The sequence below is a fragment of the Mytilus californianus genome, unplaced genomic scaffold (assembly GCF_021869535.1).
Source record: "Mytilus californianus isolate M0D057914Y unplaced genomic scaffold, xbMytCali1.0.p SCAF_3, whole genome shotgun sequence".
Taxonomy (NCBI): Eukaryota; Metazoa; Mollusca; class Bivalvia; order Mytilida; family Mytilidae; genus Mytilus; species Mytilus californianus.
The window spans coordinates 19,127,312-19,153,714 of record NW_026262679.1 but is presented as its reverse complement, the minus strand read 5'-3'; the positions used below and the strand labels follow the sequence as shown (position 1 = coordinate 19,153,714).

The 26,403-nt window shown below is 33.4% G+C and overlaps 2 protein-coding genes, 1 long non-coding RNA gene and 1 pseudogene across 3 annotated transcripts in view; 2 read left to right on the top strand and 2 right to left on the bottom strand.

Moving 5' to 3' along the window:
- LOC127734063 (uncharacterized) overlaps positions 1-7,683 on the top strand; it is a 40,819-nt gene extending 33,136 nt beyond the window's left edge. Inside the window, exons 2-3 of the mRNA XM_052243689.1 lie at positions 1,510-3,021; positions 7,175-7,683. Of these exons, the coding sequence (XP_052099649.1) occupies positions 1,510-3,021; positions 7,175-7,570 (1,908 nt within the window). The 3' untranslated portion in view covers positions 7,571-7,683. The remainder of the gene's footprint in view (positions 1-1,509; positions 3,022-7,174) is intronic.
- Positions 7,684-17,259: 9,576 nt separating this feature from the next.
- On the top strand, positions 17,260-17,939 carry LOC127733460 (uncharacterized). Its single transcript, XR_007997094.1, has 2 exons — positions 17,260-17,522; positions 17,892-17,939. It is a non-coding gene; the product is annotated as an uncharacterized LOC127733460 (long non-coding RNA).
- A 997-nt stretch (positions 17,940-18,936) lies between these two features.
- LOC127733398 (M-phase inducer phosphatase-like) lies at positions 18,937-19,981 on the bottom strand (annotated as a pseudogene).
- A 4,470-nt stretch (positions 19,982-24,451) lies between these two features.
- On the bottom strand, positions 24,452-25,709 carry LOC127733458 (M-phase inducer phosphatase-like). Its single transcript, XM_052242816.1, has one exon. The coding sequence runs from the start codon at positions 25,343-25,345 to the stop codon at positions 24,548-24,550; it is 798 nt and encodes a 265-aa protein (XP_052098776.1). The 5' UTR covers positions 25,346-25,709; the 3' UTR covers positions 24,452-24,547.
- Positions 25,710-26,403: the final 694 nt, after the last annotated feature.

The window sequence follows — 26,403 nt, the reverse complement described above, 5'->3', positions numbered from 1 at the left end:
ACGTATAGAGAGCGACGCTATGCCATGATAAAGGTATTTTTAATATATAATCATATATATTTGCAAATTTCAAATAAAGAAACATTTATCTTTCAACTTTTTTATACCAGACTGAGGCAAATTGTTTGTTCAATTCGTTCTAAGTTATTATAAAGCATCAGGTTTTACGTTTGCCATCAATTTCACGGATGTCGACAACAGCAGGAACGATAACTCGTGGCGTAGCGTCATTCGGTATCGTGTAACCTTTAATCGCAAACATAGGAAAAAATATAAAAAAAAATTGTGTGGCGCTAATACGCTTCCGTAGTTATGTACATAAAGTATTAGTTTATTATTGTTTCAACTTAAAATATAAAAGTCAATAAGGAAAGAACATTCAGGATTCGCCACGTTTGACAATGTTTTCTCGAAGTAACAATCTTCTTAAGCTTAGCAACTAATATCTATTTATATAGTGTCTCTTCTGCAACAAAGGAAAACATTATGTTAAGTAGTGTTCCTCCTTCTTCAGAACCTTGTCCGGGCCACAACTGATATCTTTTGACACTGGATTAAGATGCTATTTGACATGAAGATGTATGACCACAAGATGGTACATGTATGTAGTATATCATCATGACCTTCATGTGGTCTTGACCTCTGACGTTAATGTCCGAATAATTTATTTATTTAAACATGCTATTTTTGCTCTTTGGTCGTGTTGTTGTTATCATTAATTGTAAAATAGCTAAAACACTGTTCATATTCCCACCCCTAAACCATATAAATAAAATTGAGAATGGAAATGGGGAATGTGTCAAAGAGACAACAACCCGACCATAGAACAGACAACAGCAGAAGGTCACCAACAGGTCTTCAATGCAGCGAGAAATTCCCGCACCCGGAGGCGTCCTTCAGCTGGCCCCTAAACAAATATATATACTAGTTCAGTGATAATGAACGCCATACTAAACTCCAAATTGTACACAAGAAACTAAAATTAAAAATAATACAAGACTAACAAAGGCTAGAGGCTCCTGACTTGGGACAGGCGCAAAAATGCGGCGGGGTTAAACATGTTTATGAGATCTCAACCCTCCCCCTATACCTCTAGCCAATGTAGAAAAGTAAACGCATAACAATACGCACATTAAAATTCAGTTCAAGAGAAGTCCGAGTCTGATGTCAGAAGATGTAACCAAAGAAAATAAACAAAATGACAATAATACATAAATAACAACAGACTACTAGCAGTTAACTGACATGCCAGCTCCAGACTTCAATTAAACTGATTGAAAGATTATGTCTTCATCATATGAATATCAGGCACAATCCTTCCCGTTAGGGGTTTAGTATCATACCATCATAACATATATGAGAAGAACATAACCCTTGTCATGCCAACAACTGGTTTTAACATTGTATTTTAAATTGTTATGATCAGTGCACCATATATTGTTTCGTTTAGGTCCATGAAACTATCATTTTTCCATCAGAAACATTAAAGATATCTTTAATTCTTTGTAGATGACATCGCTTCGCCAAATATTACCAACAGGAAGTACATTTCCACAAGATGAAAATGAAAGTTCCTCCTTTACAAATCTGCTGTCTCATTTCGAAGGCAGAGAAAATGAGCTGCGTCGTATACTCCAAACAGAGCAACCAAATCTATTTGTTGACAAACAAATAAGGAATGGCATTAACTTTTCTCAGTCAGAACTAGACAGTTTAACAAATGAAGTACTAGATAATGGCGAATTTTTGCAAGAATTTGAACAAGTCGATATTTCTGACATTACAAATCTTGGACACAGTAATGGCGATATAGACGAGTTTATTGAAACACTAGGCGCTACCTGTGAAGAATGTATGACGTATGAAAAAGTTCACCGGATTACACAGATCAGTCCCGGAGATCACATTAGATTTCATAGAAGAATCGTTGGTTTGAATGTGTATAACCACCATGCCATCGTTACTGACGTGGAGGCTATACGGAATCAAAGAGTCGGAAAAATGACATTGATTCATTTTCAGAAAGATATTAGACGAAAGTTTACGGTAGTACGAGAGACAAAAGAATATAATATGCAGGTGGAGGAGATTGACGTTGTGCGGTATAAGTCGAGTCCATTTACACCTGAACAGATTGTGGACAGGGCAAACAAAATGGCCGACAAATTTGAACAGGAGAAACATGCTGAATCTTACAATTTCTTTGGGAATAATTGCGAAGAAAAATCAAATGAAATTGCGATTGGTTCAAAATTTAGTAATCAAGTATCGTCAAGTGCGAATTACGTGAAATCTACAATTTCATGGTTATTAAAGCTATTGCTTAAAGGTGCAATAAAAGTTTGCCAAAGTATAAAACCATTTATAAGAGGGTTTGCTCATATATCTGTTATAGCTAGTTTGCTTTCCATGGTTGATAGAATGGCAATGTTAAAGGACAAGTTACAGAAAGGGTTGATGTGTTTAAAATGCTACGAAAAGGAACACAGAAAAATGACGATATCACTCATATTTTGTTTAATAAGTATCGGTATATCAGTGATGTTCCACGTTTCCTGGTTCTATTTCGCTGTAAGTTCGGCTATTGCTGTTGCTTTACCGTTTGTTTCTTCATTTGTTATGGACACAATTATGCCCCTGATACAACCAGCCTCAAAGATTCCAAAACCAGTGGTGAAACGATGTAATATGATTCACAATGGAGATGTGATTACCTTCCCTTATATTGGTCTTAATCATGAAGGTGTTGCAACAAGAGTTTCCCCTTACAATACGAACGATTTACACGAAGTAAAATTAACGCTTGTGCATTTTAACTATCCAGGTTTCTTTGGCACTCGAACTGTTGTCAAAGAAGATTTTTTCTTTGATTTGAAAAAAGATTATGTTTACGTGTACGATTTCAGCCAGGAAAAAACCTTTCGGCCACAAGAGGTAGTTAAGAGAGCCTTAGACAGATGTGGGGATCAGAACTTCTCTACTTTTTCTTACAGATCTAGTCATCTGTCTAGACAATGCAAGGTGAGATACAGAAAATGTTAATATCTTTATGCAGTTATATAAGGTTTACTGAAGAGAATATATATTAAAGACAAACAATTTATTATCTTTTATTGAGTAAGTGAAGACCATTCGTAAATGAAATAATACTTTATAAATTTTGTGCATCCAAAGCGTTTTTCTTGAAATCTCCATCAGTAACGCTCAGACCTACAACTTTAAAAGCCAATGATGTAATGGTACATGAAAACGTTAGGAGATATAAGACCAAAAGGAATTCAAAATTTCTTTATAATTAATGTTCTTAATTTCTCAACGGAGATTTTATGAAGAGTAATTCTATGTTATAAATCATTTAAGTACCAAAGCACGGACTACTAAGCTGATGATACTATGGGGGCCTAACAGTACAATCCAACAGAACTGGTATCGATCAAATGCCAGTAAATACATAACTCTTTATTTGTGCGTCTTTTTCAACTTATCTTCATATATTGTATATTTATTATATACTTATTAGTAATAGCAGATTATTATATTGCATTTTTCATAGCAGATGTATTATCAGCCCAAGGTTCAATGTATCAGCCCTAGAGCCGAAGGCTCGAGGGCTGATATTGACCGATGGCTGATAACACATCTGGTATGAAAAACGACATATTATGATCTTTTTATCATATGCTTCAACAATGGAGAAAAATAACAGTTTGAAAATAATGATCCTTTTTGGTGGTTCACAAGCAGAATTTCAAAAAGTGAAAAGTTTACGGACGTCGGACGCCAAATGTAATACATCCGATATGACAAATTTCTATCATATGCCTCAACAGAGGAGAAAAGACAACAGTATAATATATTTTTAGATTGACGATAAAAGAAAATTCTGCAAAACATAATGTACACTGTTTGGAAAGGTCAACATTTATAAAGTAACTTAAAAAATTATGCTGGAAACTTTGAAAAATGCATTTATTGTATCATTTGTTTATTTTTTGCATTTTACATAATGTATTTTCCTGTTTCCTAATGATTGTGTCGTACCCTACTTTGTTATGTTTTTCACTGAAAACGTACCATTGTGGTGTATTTTCCGGAATTTGCCGAGTAACACCGGAACGCCATGCGATAACGTTACGGAAAGGCATGTGATAATAGCTGGAAGCATGTGATACATTTTTAATATCAGCCCGCTAAACGCCATTTCGGAAAATATGGAATTCAAGTAAATTTCATGCTATTATCATACAGTAAAAATTATAAGTTATTTACTCTAAGTATATGATAAATATAGATTATAACATGGCATTTTCCATATCAGACCCCTTATCAGCCCGAGAGCCGACAGGCTCGAGGGATGATTTTGACCATGGGCTGATGAGGGGTCTGATATGAAAAATGACATGTTATGTTCTATTTATCATATACTTCAGCAGAAGACTTTCAGACAAGAACTTTTTTTAAAACTTTGAAAAATGCATTAATTGTATTAATTTTTTTGCATTTTTTAATAATATATTTTCCTGATTCCTAATATTTTGTTTATTTTTTTTATCCAACTTAGTTATGTTTTTCACTAAAAACATGTCATTGAGGTTTATTTTCCGGAATTTGCCGAATGACGTCGAAATGCCATGCGATTATGTTACAGAAAGGCATGCGATAATAACCGGAAGCAGTTGATATAAACCAGAAGCAGTTGATAACAAAATTCATATCACACGGCTAAGACAATTCTTCAAATTTAATGAATAAACATATGTACAAATTAGTTTTATCATGGGGTACAATTATACCATTATTTTCTATAAGTATATGATAAATACAGAAAACGATATTTCACATCCTAAATTTTACGGTAATATTGTACTTAAAGCGCGGAAATCACTATGTGATCCGTGTAAACTCATCGAACCTTTAAACAAACTTATTAGTAAAGGTTATCTTACCAATGTTGTAATTAGATCTTTGAATATAGTTTACATTGGCACTAATATCGATTTTGTCATCAGCAAACTAAAACATAACTAGATTTGTATTCTTTTCAAACGGGATGTATAAAGACACACCCACGTTCATTTTGATCTATAAAGAGGTTAACTCCTGACTATCCTACTGCCTGTCGATACATTTATTTTTGGCATTGCACAAGTCATGTCTTCTTTGACTGTCCATGACGTTAAAATACTAAATCCCTGGGATGTATTTTAGTTGATTTTAGTCTCTGATGCATGATTTTTTATTATTAATTGTTTTTGGCTTTTAACTAGCTGTCAGTAACTGCGAGTACTCTCAAATCGTACTTTCTTGTTTATTTGACCTGTTGATACTAATTGTAATGCTTTTTTTGTTTTTTAATGTTTACTTTTTCAGGGTTATATCTGGTCTATATACCAGCTTTGATAAGTGTTTGGTATTACTATAAATTTTCACTTCTTCGTACTATAAACATCAAAATTATTTATTTGGTAAAAATATTTCCTTTCTCCATTTGAACTGTACACGTAAACCTAACAACAAAATTATTTTCATTTACCTGTGTTTAAAGTAATTGCAAATGGCTGATATTATTGTTCAAGCATATTGCTTTTCTTCAATTGTTTAACATTTCGCAGCGGTATAACATGTTACTTTAATTATTCTTCCCTTAGTTTATTTATTTTGTATTTACATTGTATCATAGATCAAATTTATTTGTTCAGTGTATGTTCACTTGTATTAATATGTCTTTTGATTGAGTTAAGCCATTTCAATTGATATTTTATAGTGTGTCTTTCTATGTGGTGATGTTACACTATTGTTTCAGATAAGGGTGAAGGTTTGGTATCATTAAAACGTTTAAACCCGCTGCAATTGTTTGCACCTGTCCTAAGTCTGGAATCTGATGTTCAGTAGTTGTCGTTTGTTGATGTGGTTCATTAGTGTTTCTCGTTTCTCGTTTTTTATATTGATTAGACCGTTGGTTTTCCCATTTGAATGGTTTTACACTAGTAATTCTGGGGGCCCTTTATAGCTTGCTGTTCGGTGTGAGCCACGGCTCCGTGTTGAAGACCGTACTTTGACCTATAATGGTTTACTTTTATAAATTTTGACTTGGATGGAGAGTTGTCTCATTGGCTCTCATACCACATCTTCTTATATCTATGTGTTATACTGTCAACGGCAATCGTGCTGTATCAGCCATCCGTGATGATATCGATATCAGTCACGGTTGCAAAGGCTTTATCACACCTTTAAATAGAGAATATCATATGGCTTTTTCAATATCACATCCGTATCAACCCGAGACACCAATATAATCCTAAGAGCTCTGCTCGAGGGATTATATTGGTTGAGGGTTGATGCGGTGTGTGATATTGAAAAAGCCATATCATATACACTTTATTATATACATATACCTCACGTAGATGTTTTTATGTGACATGACGTCATACAGGTAAGGAGGTTTGAAATGACGTCATACAGATTATAGGTTTGACATGACGTCATACATATTAGGGGATTGATAAAGCATTTGCAACCGTGACTGCAATCGATGACGTGACGTCATTGAGATTAAAGGTGTGATAAAGTTTTGCAACCGTGCTGATATTGATATCATCACGGGTGGCTGATACAGCACGCTTGCCAATAATTGTATTACACATACAATTTATCTGTATTTACTACTTAGTATATAATAATTTGTATTACGTCACGTCATCGATATCAGTTTAACGTCATGTCACATAAAAACATCTACTTGAGGTTTATAACAAAGTGTATATGATGTGGCTTTTTCAATATCACACACCGTATCAACCCTCAACTAATATAATTCCTCGAGCAGAGCTCTTGGGATTATATTGGTGTCTCGGGTTGATACGGATGTGATATTGCAAAAGCCAAATGATATTCTCTATTTATTTTACCCATAATATATAGAAAACAATAATAGGACATAGAGAATATAGCAGAAGTTAAATGTCAGAATGACAGGATATTCTACTATTTATCTCTACCAAAAATGATCCAACGAGTTATTGCCCTTCGCATGACGATTTATTTTTACCAGATTTTGCAACCAAAGGGAAAAACTTTTTTCGGGAGAAAACTTAATGTTTTGGTTGAAATTTGTATATGCCGGTAGTCAAAAGGACCATAGCTTACGATGAGTTTTCTTTTTGATTAATTTTAGACTGGGAAAACTGAGCTAAAGACATTGCCATATAAGAAAGCTACAGAGATAACAAATATTTCCCCTGGAGATGTTATTGATTTCACGTATTGTAGCCTGTCTCACGAAGCCGTAGTTGCCAAGGTAGAATATCCAGAAACCATTAAATGTTCGGTGGTACATTACAACTATGCTGGCGTTCTTGGAACTAGGACCATAGTAGAGGAAGATTTCATTTTCAAACTTGCAGATCAAAACATATTTGTTCACGATTATACCGAATGTGATGTCTACCCACCAGAAGAAGTAGTTAGAAGAGCTAAATCACGACTCGGTGAACAAAAGTTCAACACTTTTACAAACAGGTCAAGTCATTTTGCTGAATGGTGTAAAATTAAAAAATTAAAGAATGAATAGTTATTTGCAAACATTTACCTGAACAAAATTTGACATTTTAGATGTTTGATAATGAAATATAATCAGCGTTTATGTGTTATACAGCTTTCAATCTATAAAGTTTAATAGTTGGGTTTTTATTTTCTTTTATTCTCTGTCTGTGGTTATATATAACTGCAGGGGTGCAATTAATGTCAATATACAACGATACCAGTTGACAAATAAAGGCTTTTCGGAGCTTTTTTGTTACAAGTAGAAAGTGAAGCACCATCTACCAGTACATCGAGATGTAATCATTCAATCGTTGATTAAGGGTTGCGGTAACGCAATACTATCTCATCTAGTACCATATATTCCTCTCACTGAAACGAGATTTAAAAAAAAAGGAGCGCTTGACAAGTGGTGTGAATACATAAAACAATATAAAAAAATAAGGAGTTGTAGTATGATTGCCAAGAAGACAGTTACAAAAGGTATATTCAACCTCATAATATAAAAATAAGGAGATGTGGTATGATTGCCTATAAGACAATTAATTCAACCTCATTATATAAAAATAATGAAATGTGGTATGATTGTCTATGAGACAATTAATTCAACCTCATTATATAAATATAATGAGATGTGGTATGATTGTCAATGAGACAACTATCGACCAAAGTTCAAATGAAGTGGGTGAGCAATTATAGGCAACCGTACGGCTTTCATCAATGAGAAAAAAATACCGTATGGTCGGCTTTAAAAGGCCCCAACATGAAAAAAAATGAAACAATATAAATGAGAAAACTTACGGCCTAATTAAAAAAAAACAAACAAATTTCCTGAAAAAACAAATATGACAGACATGAACCAACGACAACCACTGAACTGCAGCCTCCTGACTTTGGACAGGCACATGTAGGATGTGTCGGGGTTAAACATATGCAAGGCGAGGACCCTCCCCTAACCAGGGACAGTGGTGTAACCGCTCAAAACAAGAACAAACTATGCAAAAAAATAACGAAAAACAAATATGAAAAACAGTCAGAAAAAAAGACACCCACTCATTTACGGGCTCCTGAATTGGGACATGAACATATTAAATGTGGCGGGGTTAAACGTGTTTGAAGGCGTCAACCATCCCCATAACTTTGGACACTGGTGTAACAGTACAACATAAGAACACTATAAAATTCAGGTGAAAAGACTTTACTCATCAGATGGATTAAAAGCAGAAAAACATATAACAAAAACACAGATAGAACGTGGAAAGGTATTTATACATCCCTCACACCCTCACAACAAAAAAGACATAAAATACTGATCTGAGAGTACCGTACTCACAGTTACTGACAGCTCAATCAAAGCTAACAACAATTAATTAAAAAAAGATCATATATATATGGCTAAGAAACCAACCAGTACACATCCAATATATAAAGGATTTAATGTAGAGATGTCATTAACAGTCGGAGAAAAACATGACCTTGTGCAATAACAGTGTGAGTCTCGATAGCTTCAGCCTTGTAGCACCTTGAATAAAATTGAGAATGGAAATGGGGAATGTGTCAAAGAGACAACAACCCGACCATAGAACAGACAACAGCAGAAGGTCACCAACAGGTCTTCAATGCAGCGAGAAATTCCCGCACCTGGAGGCGTCCTTCAGCTGGCCCCTAAACAAATATATATACTAGTTCAGTGATAATGAACGCCATACTAAACTCCAAATTGTACACAAGAAACTAAAATTAAAAATAATACAAGACTGACAAAGGCTAGAGGCTCCTGACTTGGGACAGGCGCAAAAATGCGGCGGGGTTAAACATGTTTATGAGATCTCAACCCTCCCCCTATACCTCTAGCCAATGTAGAAAAGTAAACGCATAACAATACGCACATTAAAATTCAGTTCAAGAGATGTCCGAGTCTGATGTCAGAAGATGTAACCAAAGAAAATAAACAAAATGACAATAATACATAAATAACAACAGACTACTAGCAGTTAACTGACATGCCAGCTCCAGACTTCAATTAAACTGATTGAAAGATTATGTCTTCATCATATGAATATCAGGCACAATCCTTCCCGTTAGGGGTTTAGTATCATACCATCATAACATATATGAGAAGAACATAACCCGTGTCATGCCAACAACTGGTTTTTAAATAAATGTGTTTAGTGCCGATGCAAAGACCCTATAAGTGAATCAATATTAACGCCAAAATATGCAATCTTTAATGACCTGACAACAGTATCGTAACTATATCCCTTCTTAATAAGTCTATTTAAAGGTTTTGTTAGCTTCAGAGGTGAATACTGACATTTTTGTGCTTTATAAAGAATATTTCCATAAAAAATTGGATGTGAAATACCTGAACGTATAAGAAGTCTGCATGTTGAGCTATATTTACGAATGATGTCCTTATACCGATGATAAAATTTAGTAAATGTTTTGACTAGTTTGTGATATCGAAAACCCTGGTGTAATAATTTTTCAGTAATACATAAATTTCTCTCGTTAAAATCTAAAACATTGTTACATACACGAGCGAATCGTACAAGTTGAGATATATAAACACCGTAAGATGGTGACAAGGGAACGTCACCATCTAAAAATGGATAATTAACGATAGGAAATGAAAAATCATCTCTTTTATCATATATTTTAGTATTAAGCTTTCCGTTAATGATATAGATATCAAGATCGAGGAAAGGGCAGTGGTCATTGTTAGTATTAGCTTTATTTAAAGTAAGTTCAACAGGATAAATTTCTTTAGTATACATACTGAAGTCGTCATTATTGAGAGCCAAAATATCATCCAAATATCTAAAAGTATTATTAAATTTGTGTATCAGATGTTGTTTCGATGGGTCTTTGCTGATTTTTGTCATAAATTGTAACTCATAGCAATACAAAAAAAGGTCCGCAATAAGTTGTCCACAGTTAGTCCCCATTGGAATTCCGATAACCTGACGATATACGGAATCTCCAAAGCGAACAAAAATGTTATCTAGTAAAAATTCAAGGGCATATATAGTATCAAAGCATGTCCAATTGACATAGTTTTTTTGTTTATTGCTACTAAAAAATGACCTAAAAGAGTTTGAACATATATATTCACATTCTGACTTTTTAAATGCCCATTTAAATAGGTGTGTGAATTTTTTCTTAATGACAATGTGAGGCAATGTGGTATATAGGGTAGAAAAATCAAAACTTTTCAAAATCACCAATATATGCATGCAATTTATCAAGTACTTCCAACGAGTTCTTGACACTCCAAAAGTAATTAATTCCACTATTTTCGAAGGCCTTATTTGAACAATTTATTATCAGGTTTTTGATTGTACCAAGTGTACTGGTAAGAAAAATAGACAATTTAGTAGTGGAACAATGGCTTGAAGACGAAATGAATCTATATTTGTAAGGTGTTTTGTGTAGCTTCGGAAGCCAATACATAGTTGGGACTTTCATTGTATTTGGTTCTGCTTGTAAAGCGGTAGCTAAAAGTTTATGTTTGTTACAGATGTCGTTTTCTGAAAATGGAGTCAGTTGGAATGTTGGTGAATTGGTGATTTCTTTTTTCAGAACCTCAATGTAAAATTTACGTCAAACAATAATAATATTATTAGCAGCTTTATCGGCCGGGACAAAAACAAATTCCTTGGCTAGTTCTTTTAGTTTATGTTTGATACGAGAAATAGGTTTATTGTGGTTATTGTTAAGAGTAAAATGTTCTTTAAAATGTTGAATACGTATATCAACTATATTCATTACTGATTTAAAAAAAGAGTCCAAAGATTTTTTGTCAGCTTTTTCCCGTTTTATCCATTTCAAACAGTAAGTATGGAGTGAGTCGTGGATGATATTACGACACTCATTCCAATTAATAATTGACGGGGGACGATATTTAGGTCCTTTACTGAGGAATGATTTTAACTCTCGGTCTTGAACGATGTTAAGATGTGCCTATGTGTATAACAATATTATTTAGTATCGTTTTAATTTACTGATAACAAAATCAATATTTATACCGATAAAACAATATTCAAAGGTCTAATTACAGTGTTAGAATAAGTTTTTTTTAAAGGATTGATAAGCCAAGATCGAAATTTCCGTGCCCGGTAAACAACATCACTGTAAAAATTAGGATGTGCTATTCCATTTAAAAATACTATTCTATAGGAACGGTCAAACTTCCAAACCATTTTGTTTGTATCTATGGAAGAATTAAGTAAAAAGCAATAGCGGTAACGAAATCTCTGACTTCATAGTTTACCAGTAATACATAGATAACTTTCATTGAAATCAAAGTCAAAGACAAACTAACAACGCATGGCAAAAACGAAAAGCGATGAAAAGACTGTGGACAAGTTCATTTATATAAAAATTATCTATTTGATATTATTCCCAACTTTGTACTTCGTTTATATCTATTTACTCTATATTATAATGATCTTACTATATTGAACATATATTTGTATTATATGGTTCAATGAATCCAAATACTCTATCTAGGCTCTTTGATATTTACTCACCACTGGCTATTGGACAAATTACTTTTCTTAATAGTTGTTTTATCTGGTTCTGGCCAGTTTGACAGTTCACCTTTTGACTATGTCTAGGTTAGTCTATGGAAAGGTATATACTATGAAATTTAGAGCGAGGGGCTTGCCCCGAGCTCTTAATTTCATAGTATATACCTTTCCATAGACTATCCAATTTAGCACATATTTACAACTCGAGTAATCTTTTAATTGGTCTATTGATAGTTTATTTTGGCTGACTTCTTGTATCACAGGTGTTTGTAAAACGGAGCTCATTAACGAATTTTGTAAATCTACTCACTAGTATCATTGTAAAATATGTGATTTCAAAAAGCCCTTCACTCCAGAATGAATGGATGGTAGCTGCTGGTGTAAGTATGTATACTGATATAAAGCGGTGTTTTACTATACATGTTCTTCTTACAAGGTAAGATGACAAAATAAATTGACCAAAAGCAGGCAATAATTAAATTGCAGTGGAAGCTTTACATGTTTTGAAAACATTTTTTTAATTTCACAGTAAAACTAAAGCTATAATAAATTTGAAACATATAGATAGTTTGTCCCCAAAGATATAGTCTAGCAGATAGGCATTAAAAAGCAACTACAAATAGATCAGAGATTATAGGTTTTGTGTGTGTTTTTTTTTATTAGTTCAAAGTAAAAACTAAAAGATTTATCAGAATATGTTTATAAATATATATATATATAGGTGGCACATTATCTTCAGACATAATCACAGTTTTTCAATTCATGACATCGTCCTGAACATGCATGAAATATTTGCCACTGGACATTAAGCAACCAATAATCAATAAATCAATCAATTCATGACGAAATAGATCACTTTCCTTAAGAAAGTTTAAAAAATTATCACCAAGTTGCTTTAATTTTCCTTCACAAGGTTTCATAGTACACACTTTTCTGTGTACAAAGTAATTGCATGGATGATACATTATCATAGTTTTAAGATATCGTTGTACTCTAATCAAGGTATAAAGAACCATATGTATTACCCTTTATTCAAATGATAAAATTTGCAATTGTCAAAAACATTTTTTAGATCCAAAGATTTTAATAGCAGGATATTTAAAAATCAATGTGAAAACTAATTACAAACTATTTAATTTAATTTGGAACACAGCATTTTATTTCAAAATAGCCAGTGGCAATTTTTGTTTTAAATCGTGGTTACGACGATACAATGAAATCTTACCCTTGTGGTCATTCATGCGTAGTTACTTAGTACACAGGAAAAGTATGTACTATGAAAATTAGAAGGCAAATATAAGCAATTTGATTGGACGAGAAGTTGTAAGTATGTGCTAAATATACTGTAATTTTTAACTATATTGTCAATGCAGAATAAGTAACACCAGAAACAACACTATGAGCCGTAGCCAGCATTATAAGGTATTTATAGTTTAAGGGTTTTTCAAATTAATCTATGGTTAAAAGTTTTTGTCTTAAATATTTTATTTAGTATCATTTACTTTGCTAATTGTATTTCAAACTTTATATTTTCTTTTTTACCTGTAATAAACTTTCAATGTTGTATAGTATTTTATTGAGACGTATGGTCAACTTACTTTAGTGAACAGTTTTCATTAGCATTAATTAACAAATTGTTTACATTCAGAGTTGTCATTTAACTAGTTTTGCATTATTATTTATTTGCAATAGTGTAATTAAACATAATATACATTATTTGCTACAAAGTGATATATTCATATGCATTTATTTGTAAAGTTATATTTATTTGTCATTATCTGTATATTTCAGATCTGTCGTTGCCTTCTTTATAATACATAATAAAGTATTTGAACGTTCTGCATTCAATTCATCCATGCCTTATACCACCTGGTCACATATGGCGTCGTCGACAAACCAGAAGGCAATGATTGCTGACATTCCATCAGACGGCTGAGCGGGGTATCTATGGAGGAAGCCGAACATTTACGAAGTTGATGTGTGTGTGTCATCGGGCTATCCACGGAGTTGACCGAACTTTGACGGAGTTTCTACCAGATCGGAAATCCACGGAAGGAGCCGACCAGTGACGGAGATTATTGGTGTTATTGGAATATATACGGACTTAACCGAACATTGTCGGAGATTGAAAGGCGAACACTAACGAAGATGTATAACAGTGCAGAAACCATGTACCAATGAGGACCGATGAAGTAACTGTTTTCTGTATTTGGAATATATGTGATATTGAGAGATATTGTGATATATGTTGAAATGTGTAAATTTTTTTTTCATTTTGGATTATGTGTTTTATTTATACTGGATTATAGTTGTGCATTTATTCACTTTTTGTGAATATAGAGTTGAAGTTATATATTGTGTATTTTTGCAATTTTTGTATTTTTTATAATTTTCAATAGTTTTGAAAGTTCATAATGGCAAGTCATCCTACTTGTAAGTCTTTACAAAAGCAAGTGAATGAATTACAGAATAGTATTAAAGAAATGTCTTGGAAATCTGGTGGTGAAAATGAAGTGAAAAAAGTACCGAATGAAAAGAATGTTGTATATGTACAGAAAGATAGAAAGGTTCCGAAGTTTTCCGGGTATAATTTTCCAGTTGAAGATTGGATTGAAGATGTTAATACTGTGCTACATTCACGTGACATGTCCCGTCAAGAACGAGCGGATTTTATATATTTACAACTTGAAGGTTCTGCTAAAGATGAAGTGAAATATCGTTCTCATCTAGTACGACAAAGTCCAGATCAAATTTTAGAAATTTTACAAGATGCCTTTGGTGTAAAGGATAATATTACCAAACTACAGAAGAATTTTTTGGATCGTGTGCAAAAGCCAAATGAATCGCTCAGAGAATATTCATATGTGTTAATGGATTTAATGAGTAAAATTACAATTAAAGATTCTACTTGGATGCCTAATAAAGAGAAAACATTATGCGACCAATTTTCACAAAATGTACAAGACAGTTTCTTAAGAAAGCATCTGAAACAAATAGTTCGTGCACAACCTCATATGCCATTTTTGGATTTACGTGAAGAAGCTATTATGTGGTCCGAGGAGGAAGAATATAAAGATAAAAGATATAACACAAAGACGAAAAGTGAAACAACTGATACTGTACCAGAAGAACCTACAGCTGATGTGTGCGCTAGTAAGGATAAAACTGACAGTAGTAGTGAACAATCCGAAAAATTCAACCAGTTATTGGGTATTGTCCAGAAACAAAGTGAACAAATTGAAACATTAACGAAGATCATGAATTCAAAGCAACAGTCGACAAATTATAACAGTAGATACAATAGGTTCGAACCACAACGACGTACTTTGTTATTTTTTGGATGTAATAAGCCAGGTCACAAGATTGTAGACTGTCCAGTTGTTAATTCAAAGAAGTCGGGAAACGAGTAGCGTCTGCCGTGAAGAGTCCCATTGTAGATGATAATCATATGGACTCAATACAAGCTGATCGTTTAGTGGGTAAATGTCCAACAGTTAGTGCTTACTTTGCAGGATTTAAGGGTAACTGTCTAGTAGATACTGGGTCAACTGTTACAACAGTTACAGAGTCGTTTTATAACCGTTTTCTGAGGAGGTGTACGGAGCTACAAACTGATATCACGTTTAATCTGAAAGGAGCAAATGGAATTTGTATACCGTATATAGGATATGTTGAAGTGGATATTGACATTATGGGGCAACGTTTGCCAAACAGAGGTGTTTTGATTGAGAAGGATCCTATTGACAGTTATACCCGTATGAGAAAAGAAAATGTCCCTGGACTTTTGGGAATGAACGTTATTAGCTTATGTAAAAAACTTTTGCAACAAGATTATGGGAACCAGTATCCAGAAGAAGTTACCGAAATAGCAGAAAATTTTAAACTTAGAGAACTTTTTAAAGCTTGTAACAAAAATGAACATTGTAATACTATTGGATTTATTAAACTTTGCTCGAATTCACCAGTTCGTATTCCTGCAAATTCTGTGACTATTTTAAATGGAACTGGGCCGAATTTACCGAGATTGTATGATGCTGTTGTTGAACCTTTACACACTAGTGGACACTTACCTTCTACTTTTATTGTTGTACATACGTTTGTTACTGTTCGAAATGGACGTTTAACTTTTAGAGTTGCTAATATTGGAGATGACGATATATGGCTTGCTCCAAGAACTAGAGTTGGTATTTTATTGAAAGGTGATGTAGAAAACCATGATAGAGGACATGTTGAATTTATACGAACTGGACATACAGATGAAATTTATATTCATGATATTGCGTATTGTGCAGAAACTGATGTGAATTTGTCAAAGTTGGAAGATTTTGAAATGCCTGTAGATATTAGCCATTTATCAACAACAACCAAGCAAAGAGAACAAATAAAAACACTGTTTTATAACTATAGTGATATTTTTTCGAAAAATGATAGTGATGTTGGATATACAACAACTGTAAAACATAAAATTCGCACAGTAGATGACGAACCGATTGTTCAACCGTATAGACGAATTCCGCCTAACCAGTATGAAGAAGTCAAACAACATATACAGAAGTTAGTTGAAAACAAGATTATTCGTGAAAGCACAAGTCCTTACGCTTCACCTATCGTACTAGTAAGAAAAAAAGACAATTCTCTGCGCATGTGCGTGGACTTTAGAAAAATAAACCAGAAGTCTTACAAAGATGCTTACCCATTACCTCGTGTTGAGGAATCGTTTGATGCTTTGAGTGGAGCTAAATTATTTTCAACAATGGATTTAACTAGCGGTTACAATGTCGTGGCGATGCATGAAGATGATATCGAGAAAACTGCTTTTACAACACCGTTTGGACTTTACGAATATCTACGAATGCCCTTCGGATTATGCAAAGCACCTGCAACATTTCAACGTTTGATGCAGCATTGTTTTCGAGATGAGATTTTTAACATTTTGTTAGTCTTTTTAGATGATATTATTGTCTACTCCGCCAATATTGAAGAACATTTGAAACGTTTAGAAGTTGTTTTCAAGAGATTACGGGAACATGGTTTAAAACTGAAACCTTCGAAATGTCATTTTTTTTAAACGAGAAGTCCGTTATTTGGGCCACGTTGTTTCAGATGAAGGAATTCAAACCGATCCAGATAAAATCAGTAGTACCTAGTGATGGTGCTGGTGTTTCTAGAACTTTGAATCGTCTATTTACTCTATATTATAATGATCTTACTATATTGAACATATATTTGTATTATATGGTTCAATGAATCCAAATACTCTATCTAGGCTCTTTGATATTTACTCACCACTGGCTATTGGACAAATTACTTTTCTTAATAGTTGTTTTATCTGGTTCTGGCCAGTTTGACAGTTCACCTTTTGACTATATATACTGTAATTTTTAACTATATTGTCAATGCAGAATAAGTAACACCAGAAACAACACTATGAGCCGTAGCCAGCATTATAAGGTATTTATAGTTTAAGGGTTTTTCAAATTAATCTATGGTTAAAAGTTTTTGTCTTAAATATTTTATTTAGTATCATTTACTTTGCTAATTGTATTTCAAACTTTATATATTCTTTTTTACCTGTAATAAACTTTCAATGTTGTATAGTATTTTATTGAGACGTATGGTCAACTTACTTTAGTGAACAGTTTTCATTAGCATTAATTAACAAATTGTTTACATTCAGAGTTGTCATTTAACTAGTTTTGCATTATTATTTATTTGCAATAGTGTAATTAAACATAATATACATTATTTGCTACAAAGTGATATATTCATATGCATTTATTTGTAAAGTTATATTTATTTGTCATTATCTGTATATTTCAGATCTGTCGTTGCCTTCTTTATAATACATAATAAAGTATTTGAACGTTCTGCATTCAATTCATCTATGCCTTATACCACCTGGTCACAAGACAAAAACAGAAAGTATAAATTTGGTGAAAAGTGTCAGGCTGTATAAGCCGGAAGAATTCAATAAAATATAAATGTGACGGTATGATAAATAACACGATCATAATTTACGATAGACAAAACACTGCTGATCTGAAAGGTATGCCATCTACTTGCCACTATACGTCATGTACTGTGTTACAACTCTAGATAAAGTCGAACAGGAAACACCAAAATCTATGTTATCTATAGCATAGTTGGTCGAGTGGTCAAGGACGCTATTCACAGTGCGGCGGTGGTGTCACAGATGGAGGGGTTCGAATTCCGTTGAGGGAAGTACAAACAATTTTGTAACATTGTCGGGCTAAATTTGAGATGAAGTATATATAAGATATGGTGTAAGCCCTGTATAACCACGGGTTATCCGATTGAGAACGCCGGTCGTAAATTAAGTTGTCTCATGTTTAGATGTTTACATTATATATAACATTTAAATCTGTATAATTGATCATTCTGTATTGTTTATGATATGACGAACCTTTGGCCCTTGGCCCATTTGTTCAGTTGTTTCGTTCAATTTGTTTGTAAGTGTATGTTTGGTTTTTTTTTTTGTGTTTTTTTTTTATTCTGGAAGACTGAGTCAGACAAACAAATGATCTATAACAGATTAAGCATATAAAGAAACACATAACTACAAACTTCATTCAATTGAAACGTTAATAAACAAAACAGATAAACAAAACATAAACAGGAAATAAAACAAGTCCAATAGCTACTATTATAATATAACATTAACTAAATTGTAGCACAATTACTTTGTATCACAGTTACTTTGTATCACAATTACTTTGTATCACAGTTACTTAGTATCATTTTTAATTTTATTCACAATTAGTTTGTATCACAGTTACTTTGTTTCACAGTTAGTTGTATCACAGTTACTTTGTATCACAGTTACTTTGTATCACAGATACTTTGTATCACTGTTAGTTGTATCAAAGTTACTTTGTATCACAGTCACTTTGTATCACAGTTACCTTGCATCAAAGTTACTTTACTGTATCACAGTTTTTGTCATATTACAGAAAATTTGTGTACTATCACAGCTTTTTATATAATATCACAGCTACTTTGCTCTACAGCACTATATTAGCTTTCCGTAAAATGTTTCTAAGTAGCACTATATCACAAGAAATATATTCAATCCCTATCCATACGAAAGCCTATATTACAGGCGTGTGGATCTTCTTGCATGTTGTCGTTTTTCTCCAGTGGTCCAAGAATTTGACTTCGCTCGAAAAAGACGTAAATCGGACGAGTGTTCAGAATGGATCATCGGTTTATAACTAATAGGATCGCAATACGTCGACTTTTCGTTGAAAAAAGATTTGTACCCTTCATCAAGTAAATATACTTCTGGGTAGTTCAAAGCAGGATAATTTTCTTTATTCAATTCACGATCTTTACTTCTCAGGAAACGCATCATCTTAGGACCTCGTTCTGATGAAAACTCACAATGAAAAACAAGAATTTGCTTCTCTGTCGTTGGCTGCTGAAGAAGTTCCAAGATGGTGCATGTGAATACCTGTTTTCGGCACCTTCGATGTGACCTCCTTCGAATTCATACGGATATCTGCAGTCGATGATTCGATAACTACTGATGACGTTTTTGTAGCAACCGTCAATGACATCAGAAAGTGTCTGTGGCGAGTGCTACTCAGATCCTGGTGTTTTCCTAAGACCGTCGGAAGCGAATATGTTCTGCTGCAATCAGCAATCAAGTCGCCGTTCAGTGACAGTTTGTTGACGACAGTCTTTAAATCTCTGCAAGGTTTGTTATGCTTGTCGACGGCAGATGTTGATTTCACGGAATCAGCTTGGTGACATTTTGTGAACGACATCTTTGCAGCAGAAGACATAACAATGTCTGCTTTTGGTTTTGTTGAAGCTAATCCAAATGGCTCCATACCACCAATCATCTGGAAATATTCACCATCGTCCCGAAATAGTTGTTTAGGGAGCATTTTTATTGTAACTGGTTACTTCAAAACAGTCGTGACTGAATTTGATTCGCTAAGGTAAAGCACGAATATTTATGGAGAACTGATATTTTGACAAATCATAATTACGCAGAACCGTGTTCACTTCATTACTTAGATCATTTTAGGACTAATCACTCCTTGTCGTTTGACCATAGCTTTGACTTCTGATTAACCTTGTCAAAGATGAAAGCGCGGCTTATCATAGTTTGTCAAGATTCTTAATTGACGTGTAAGGTAATTAAATTCGAGGTTCAGCAGAAATTATGCTTAAAAATGTAATGTCTGAAATATGTTCACTTGATTAGCGATACTTTTGTTTATTGTTGAAAAACTATTTCAGTTTTGATATTATGAAATATTCCCCTACAACAACAATGAGTATAATGATAACAATAAAAGAAAAAAAGAAAACGAAATGAAAAGAAACAAATTAAAAATAAATTAAATAAATAAATAATATAAAATAAATTAAAAAGATGTAGCATAAATAATAAATGCTTTATTGGACTTAAAATGCTGCTTACGATAAAACCTGTTTTTAACATTCATATCATTAAACTTTAGTTATTTTTGTTCTATATCTGATTCTTGAATACATGCATATGTATCGCGGTGTATATATTTACGCTTGTTTTTCCGATTTTGGAAAAGCGCACTTTCCGTCATCAATTATCAATCTTTCTTGAGCTATTTTTAAAAGGGTTGATGTATCATTTTTATAAAAATATAAGACCACAATGATCTTATCAGGTTTATTCACCGTTTTTCTGAAAAATCGATGTAGAACGCTTAATACTATGGGATTCAGGAAACGCTTACTTAAAGATTTTAGGGGTGCAAGTTCAGTCGAATATAGTATACTCAAGTAATTTTCATTGTAAAAAATAATGTTGTCATTAGAGAACGATCATTTAAATCGGGAGGGTGGAAGGATATCGTTTTTTTTTTCTTCTATAAATTGCTTAAGTTCTCAAAATATTAAATAATTTGATGCTTGCCTGGTACGAAAATAAATTAAAAATAAACAAAAATGCCCCTTTATTTCTCTCTTCAATTGATTGATTTTGGGTTGTTTAACGTCCAGAGGCAAATAATTCCTGCATGTTCGGGACGGGAACAGATAAACAATATATATATATATACAAGAGGTAGGTCATGTAATAGAGGCCCTCCGGGATGATGATGGGAACATTTGGACCGCCATTAGTTAATGAGGGTAAATTGGACAAGGACAGAAATTTTGCTTTGCCACAGGCCACCCACGGACCCCTCTAAGAGTTGTTACAAGGGTTCTTAACGTGCCGAGAGCGTGGATACGCTCTCTACACGAGACATCAGATTTAACGTCCCCATACTGACATGAAGGGGGTGCAAACTTAGACATTCCGTACAGCAAAACGGACGCCCTACTTTGGCAAGGCTTTTACTGTCGGTCGGGATAAGACCAAAGCGACCATATTTATATTCCCTAGTTATCCGGGGGAGGGGGACTCTATCTTCAAAGTTTTATTGTTGTTCCCTTAAGTAATGTTACAAAGTACATATCTTTTTTATCTAATGACCCTTTTATGCATAATGGTCATACAAAAAACACAAATATTTATTTAACATTTTCTATTTTCACAGCATTAAAGGTCTCCAGTTATATTTGTCATCGTTTGTTTTTAATGAACGTACACGAAACCACCACTCCTCGTCCAATCCCACAGGTTGATTAATTTTATTTGTCTCTAATTTTTCACTATTCCGGCCTTGACCGGCCCATTGGATTGCTTTGTTTCCCTCCTAAAGTACGTATTTTTACATTGCAAATGAAAGATGTATTAATATTAATTTACATGTTCTACATGAAATATCAAAGAATCTTTCCCAGAGAAAGTAATAGTAGTAAAAAAAAATTTCTCTTAGTCTTTATATATAACATATAAATGTCGAAAATGCGACTATTTTTCAAGACCATATAGAATAAGTCTAATACAATAGTACCAACATTTTATCAATTCTGTTAATTATATTTTTTCCAAATCTCGTGTCTATATCCCATGCATACAAAATGGCCCGGATCATCAATAGATATGGCAAAAACAAAGGATGCATATAACTGTCGTCCATTAGAAAATTTACCAAGTGATGATTCTGGGAAAAGGGAGATCTTACATTACAGCAACATGCAATAATGTCGACCAATAGAAAATGGACTATTGGACGCGTCTTATTGACATTCTTAAGAATAAATGTGGATAGTGTCCACATGTGGACACAGATGATGCCCCCGCTTGCATAGCATATAGTTATAAAGGACATAACTGAAGAACGGTAAAAGTGACGCTACCCAAATTTGAACTTGATCTGAGTTTTGTGGTAATAAGCATTGTGTGTAAGTCTCATAACATTTGGTTGAGGCTAACTTAAGTTAGAGATTGGAAACGAAAAATTCAGCATTTTTTCTATTTGTAAACACTCATAACTCTAGAACGGTTGTGTATAAGTTTTATAACATTTGGTTGAGACAAACTAAAATTAGAGAATGGAACATAAAATTCAGCAATTTTTATGTTTATAAAGGGACATAACTCCAGAATGGTAAAAGTGTTGCCATCAAATTTCGTACTTAATCTGTATTATGTAGAAATAAGCATTGTGTATACGTTTCATAACATTTGGTTGAGGCAAACTAAAGTTAGAAAACGGAAACAAAAAATATGTACTTGATCTTAGTTTTGTGGTAATGAATATTGTGTATAGGTTTCATAATGTTTGGTTGGGGCAAACTTAAGTTACAGAATGGAAACTAAAAATTTTGCAATCTTTCGATTTATAAAGGGGCATAACTCAATAATGATTAAAGTGACACTACCCAAATTCAACTTGATCTGTGTTTTATCAGTGGAAGTCAAAATTAAACATTGCATTGTATATAGCATTGATTGTAGTTGATTCAACTATAATCATGGACAAAGGAAGATAACTCCAATTTTAATAAAATTACTGGATATTTAGATGAAAATAAAAATTTTGCAATTTTTCCATTTCTAAAGGGGAATAACTCTAGAATGGTTAAAGTGACGCCACCAAAATTCAAACTTGATCTGTGTTTTGTGGTAATAAGCATTGTGTATAAGTTTCATAACATTTGGTTGAGGCAAACTTAAGTTAGAGATTGGAAACGAAAAATTCAGCATTTTTTCCATTTGTAAAGGGGCATAATTCTAGAACAGTAAAAGTGACGCCACCAAAATTCAAACTTGATCTGTGTTTTGTGGAAATAAGCATTGTGTATAAGTTTCATATCATTTGGTTGAGGCAAACTAAAGTAATAGAACGGAAACCAATTTTGGGACGTACGTACGTACGTACAGACGGACAAGGGTAAACCTTAATGCCCCTACGCTACGGCGGGGGCATAAAAAAGTGGGACTCTTACATAGCAGGAACTTACAAAAATAAATAATCTGTCACCAAATAGTTTCAAAATAAATATCCTAGCCCAAATACTGGAAATCTCCGGTTCGAACAAGCAGCCAATTAAGTTAGAGCCCCCCCCCCCCCCCCCCCAAAAAAAAACAAAAAAAAAAACAAGACAAACCTACTGGTTATGTATTGTAATCCCAAATACTGCACAAGCTTTCAGTTTCAATTGATATCTCCTACGGTAAATATGGAAAATGTTCCCTGTATTTGTACAACAACTTACGAGAACAAGAAAAACTAGAGGCTCTAAAGAGCATGTGTCGCTCACCTTGGTCTATATACATATTCCACCAAGGACACTGTTTAGTTTCTCTCAATCTTCTTTAGTTTTTGCTCAAAACACAAAAGAGGGTAAAAAAAATCACAACTTGAGGGCAATCACTCCTATAAAGCGTGAGTCTACTAACCATATTAGCAAAATTTGGCTGTTTCGTTCAATTTGTTTGTAAGTGTATGTTTGTTTTTTTGTGGGTTTTTTTTATTCTGGAAGACTGAGTCAGACAAACAAATGATCTCAAACAGATTAAGCACATATAGAAACACATAACTATAAACTTCATTCAATTGAAACTTTAATAAACAAAACAGATAAACAAAACATAAACAGGAAATAAAACAAGTCCAATAGCTACTATTATAATATAACGTTAACTAAATTTTATCACAATTACTTTGTATCACAGTTACTTTGTATCACAATTACTTTGTATCACAGTTACTTTGTATCACAATTACTTTGTATCACAGCTACTTTGTATCACAGTTACTTTAAATCACAATTACTTTGTATCACAGTTAGTTGTATCACAGATACTTTGTATCAGTTACTTTGTATCACAGATACTTTGTATCAATTACTTTGTATCACAGTCACTTTGTATCACAGTTACCTTGCATCAAAGTTACTTTACTGTATCACAGTTTTTGTCATATTACAAATAATTTGTTATATCACAGCTATTTATATCATATCACAGTTACTTTGCTCTACAGCACTATATTAGCTTTCCGTAAAATGTTTCTGAGTAGCACTATCACAAGAAATATATTCAATCCCTTTTCATACGAAAGTTTATATTACAGGCGTATAGATCTTCTTGCATGTTGTCGTTTTTCTCCAGCATTCCAAGACTTTGACTTTGCCCGGAATTGACGTAAATCGGACGAGTGTTCAGAATGGATCATCGGTTTATAACTAATAGGATCGCAATACGTCGACTTTTCGTTGAAAAAAGATTTGTACCCTTCATCAAGTAAATATACCTCTGGGTAGTTCAAAGCAGGATAATTTTCTTTATTCAATTCACGATCTTTACTTCTCAGGAAACGCATCATCTTTGGACCTCGTTCTGATGAAAACTCACAATGAAAAACAAGAATTTGCTTCTCTGTCGTCGGCTGTTGAAGCAGTTCTAAGATGGATGCATGTGAATACCTGTTTTCGGCACCTTCGATGTGACCTCCTTCGAATTCATACGGGTATCTGCAGTCGATGATTCGGTAACTATTGATGACGTTTTTGTAGCGACCGTCAATGACATCAGAAAGTGTCTGTGGCGAGATGCTATTCAGATCCTGGTGTTTTCCTGCGACTGTCGGAAGCGAGTAGGTTCTGCTGCAATCAGCAATCAAGTCGTTGTTCAGTGTAAGTTTGTTGACGGCAGTCTTTAAATCTCTGCAAGGTTTGTTATACTTGTCAACGGCAGATGTTGATTTCACGGAATCAGCTTGGTGACATTTTGTGAACGACATCTTTGCAGTAGAAGACCTAATATTGTCTGCTTTTGGTTTTGTTGATTCTAATCCAAATGGCTCCATACCACCAATCATCTGGAAATATTCACCATCGTCCCGAAATAGTTGTTTAGGGAGCATTTTTATTGTAACTGGTTACTTCACAAAAGTCTTGATTGAATTGGACTCGCTAAGGTAAAGCACGAATATTTATGGAGAACTGATATTTTGACAAATCATAATTACGCAGAACCGTGTTCACTTCATTACTTAGATCATTTTAGGACTAATCACTCCTTGTCGTTTGACCATAGCTTTGACTTCTGATTAACCTTGTCAAAGATGAAAGCGCGGCTTATCATAGTTTGTCAAGATTCTTAATTGACGTGTAAGGTAATCAAGTTCGAGGTTCAGCAGCAATGATGATTAAAAATGTAATGTCTGAAATATGTTCACTTGATTAGCGATACTTTTGTTTATTGATGAAATATTCCCCTACAACAACAATAAGTATTAGAATATAGCAAAGTACTCTCGACCAATGAAATTGTAGGATTGGATGCCTCTTAATTGTGAAGAATGAATGTAAATCATGTTCTTAGTAAGGGATTATCCTATTATTTGGGTCTATTTACAGTTCAAAACAAAGAGTTTCTATAAATGAGTTACAACTGCCCTGAAGCACATTTATCAGATTGAAAGAATTTATCACAGAGTGATTGAAACTGACTAAAAGTTGAATTGTGAAACAAACAAAAATCTCAAAATAAGTTGAAGTTCACTGGTGCAGTAAAATTGGTACCGTGAATGTTATTATGAAAATATTAATAACTTCAAATTACTATAAAATTAAACAATACCAAAGCAATGCAAAAAAAAAAGGAAAAAAATCTTTCAGATAAAAAATAACCTAAATCTTTAGCTTTCCAAAACTTTGATTACTTGATCAGCGGTTGGGGAGAATAGTTATTTCCAATACATGTATTCCGATAAAAAAAAATAGGAATTTAGTTTTGAACATATTAAACACTTTTAAGGGCATTATTTTTGAACATTTCCCTGACATAAACAGTATTTGATGTAAAAAGCCGGACCAAATTATTGGCTGTGAAATAAAATTTAGTTGTAACTCAAATGTATTAATTGATTTAAACTGTAACTAAAAAAAAAAGGATAATTCCTCACTAAAATATTACATG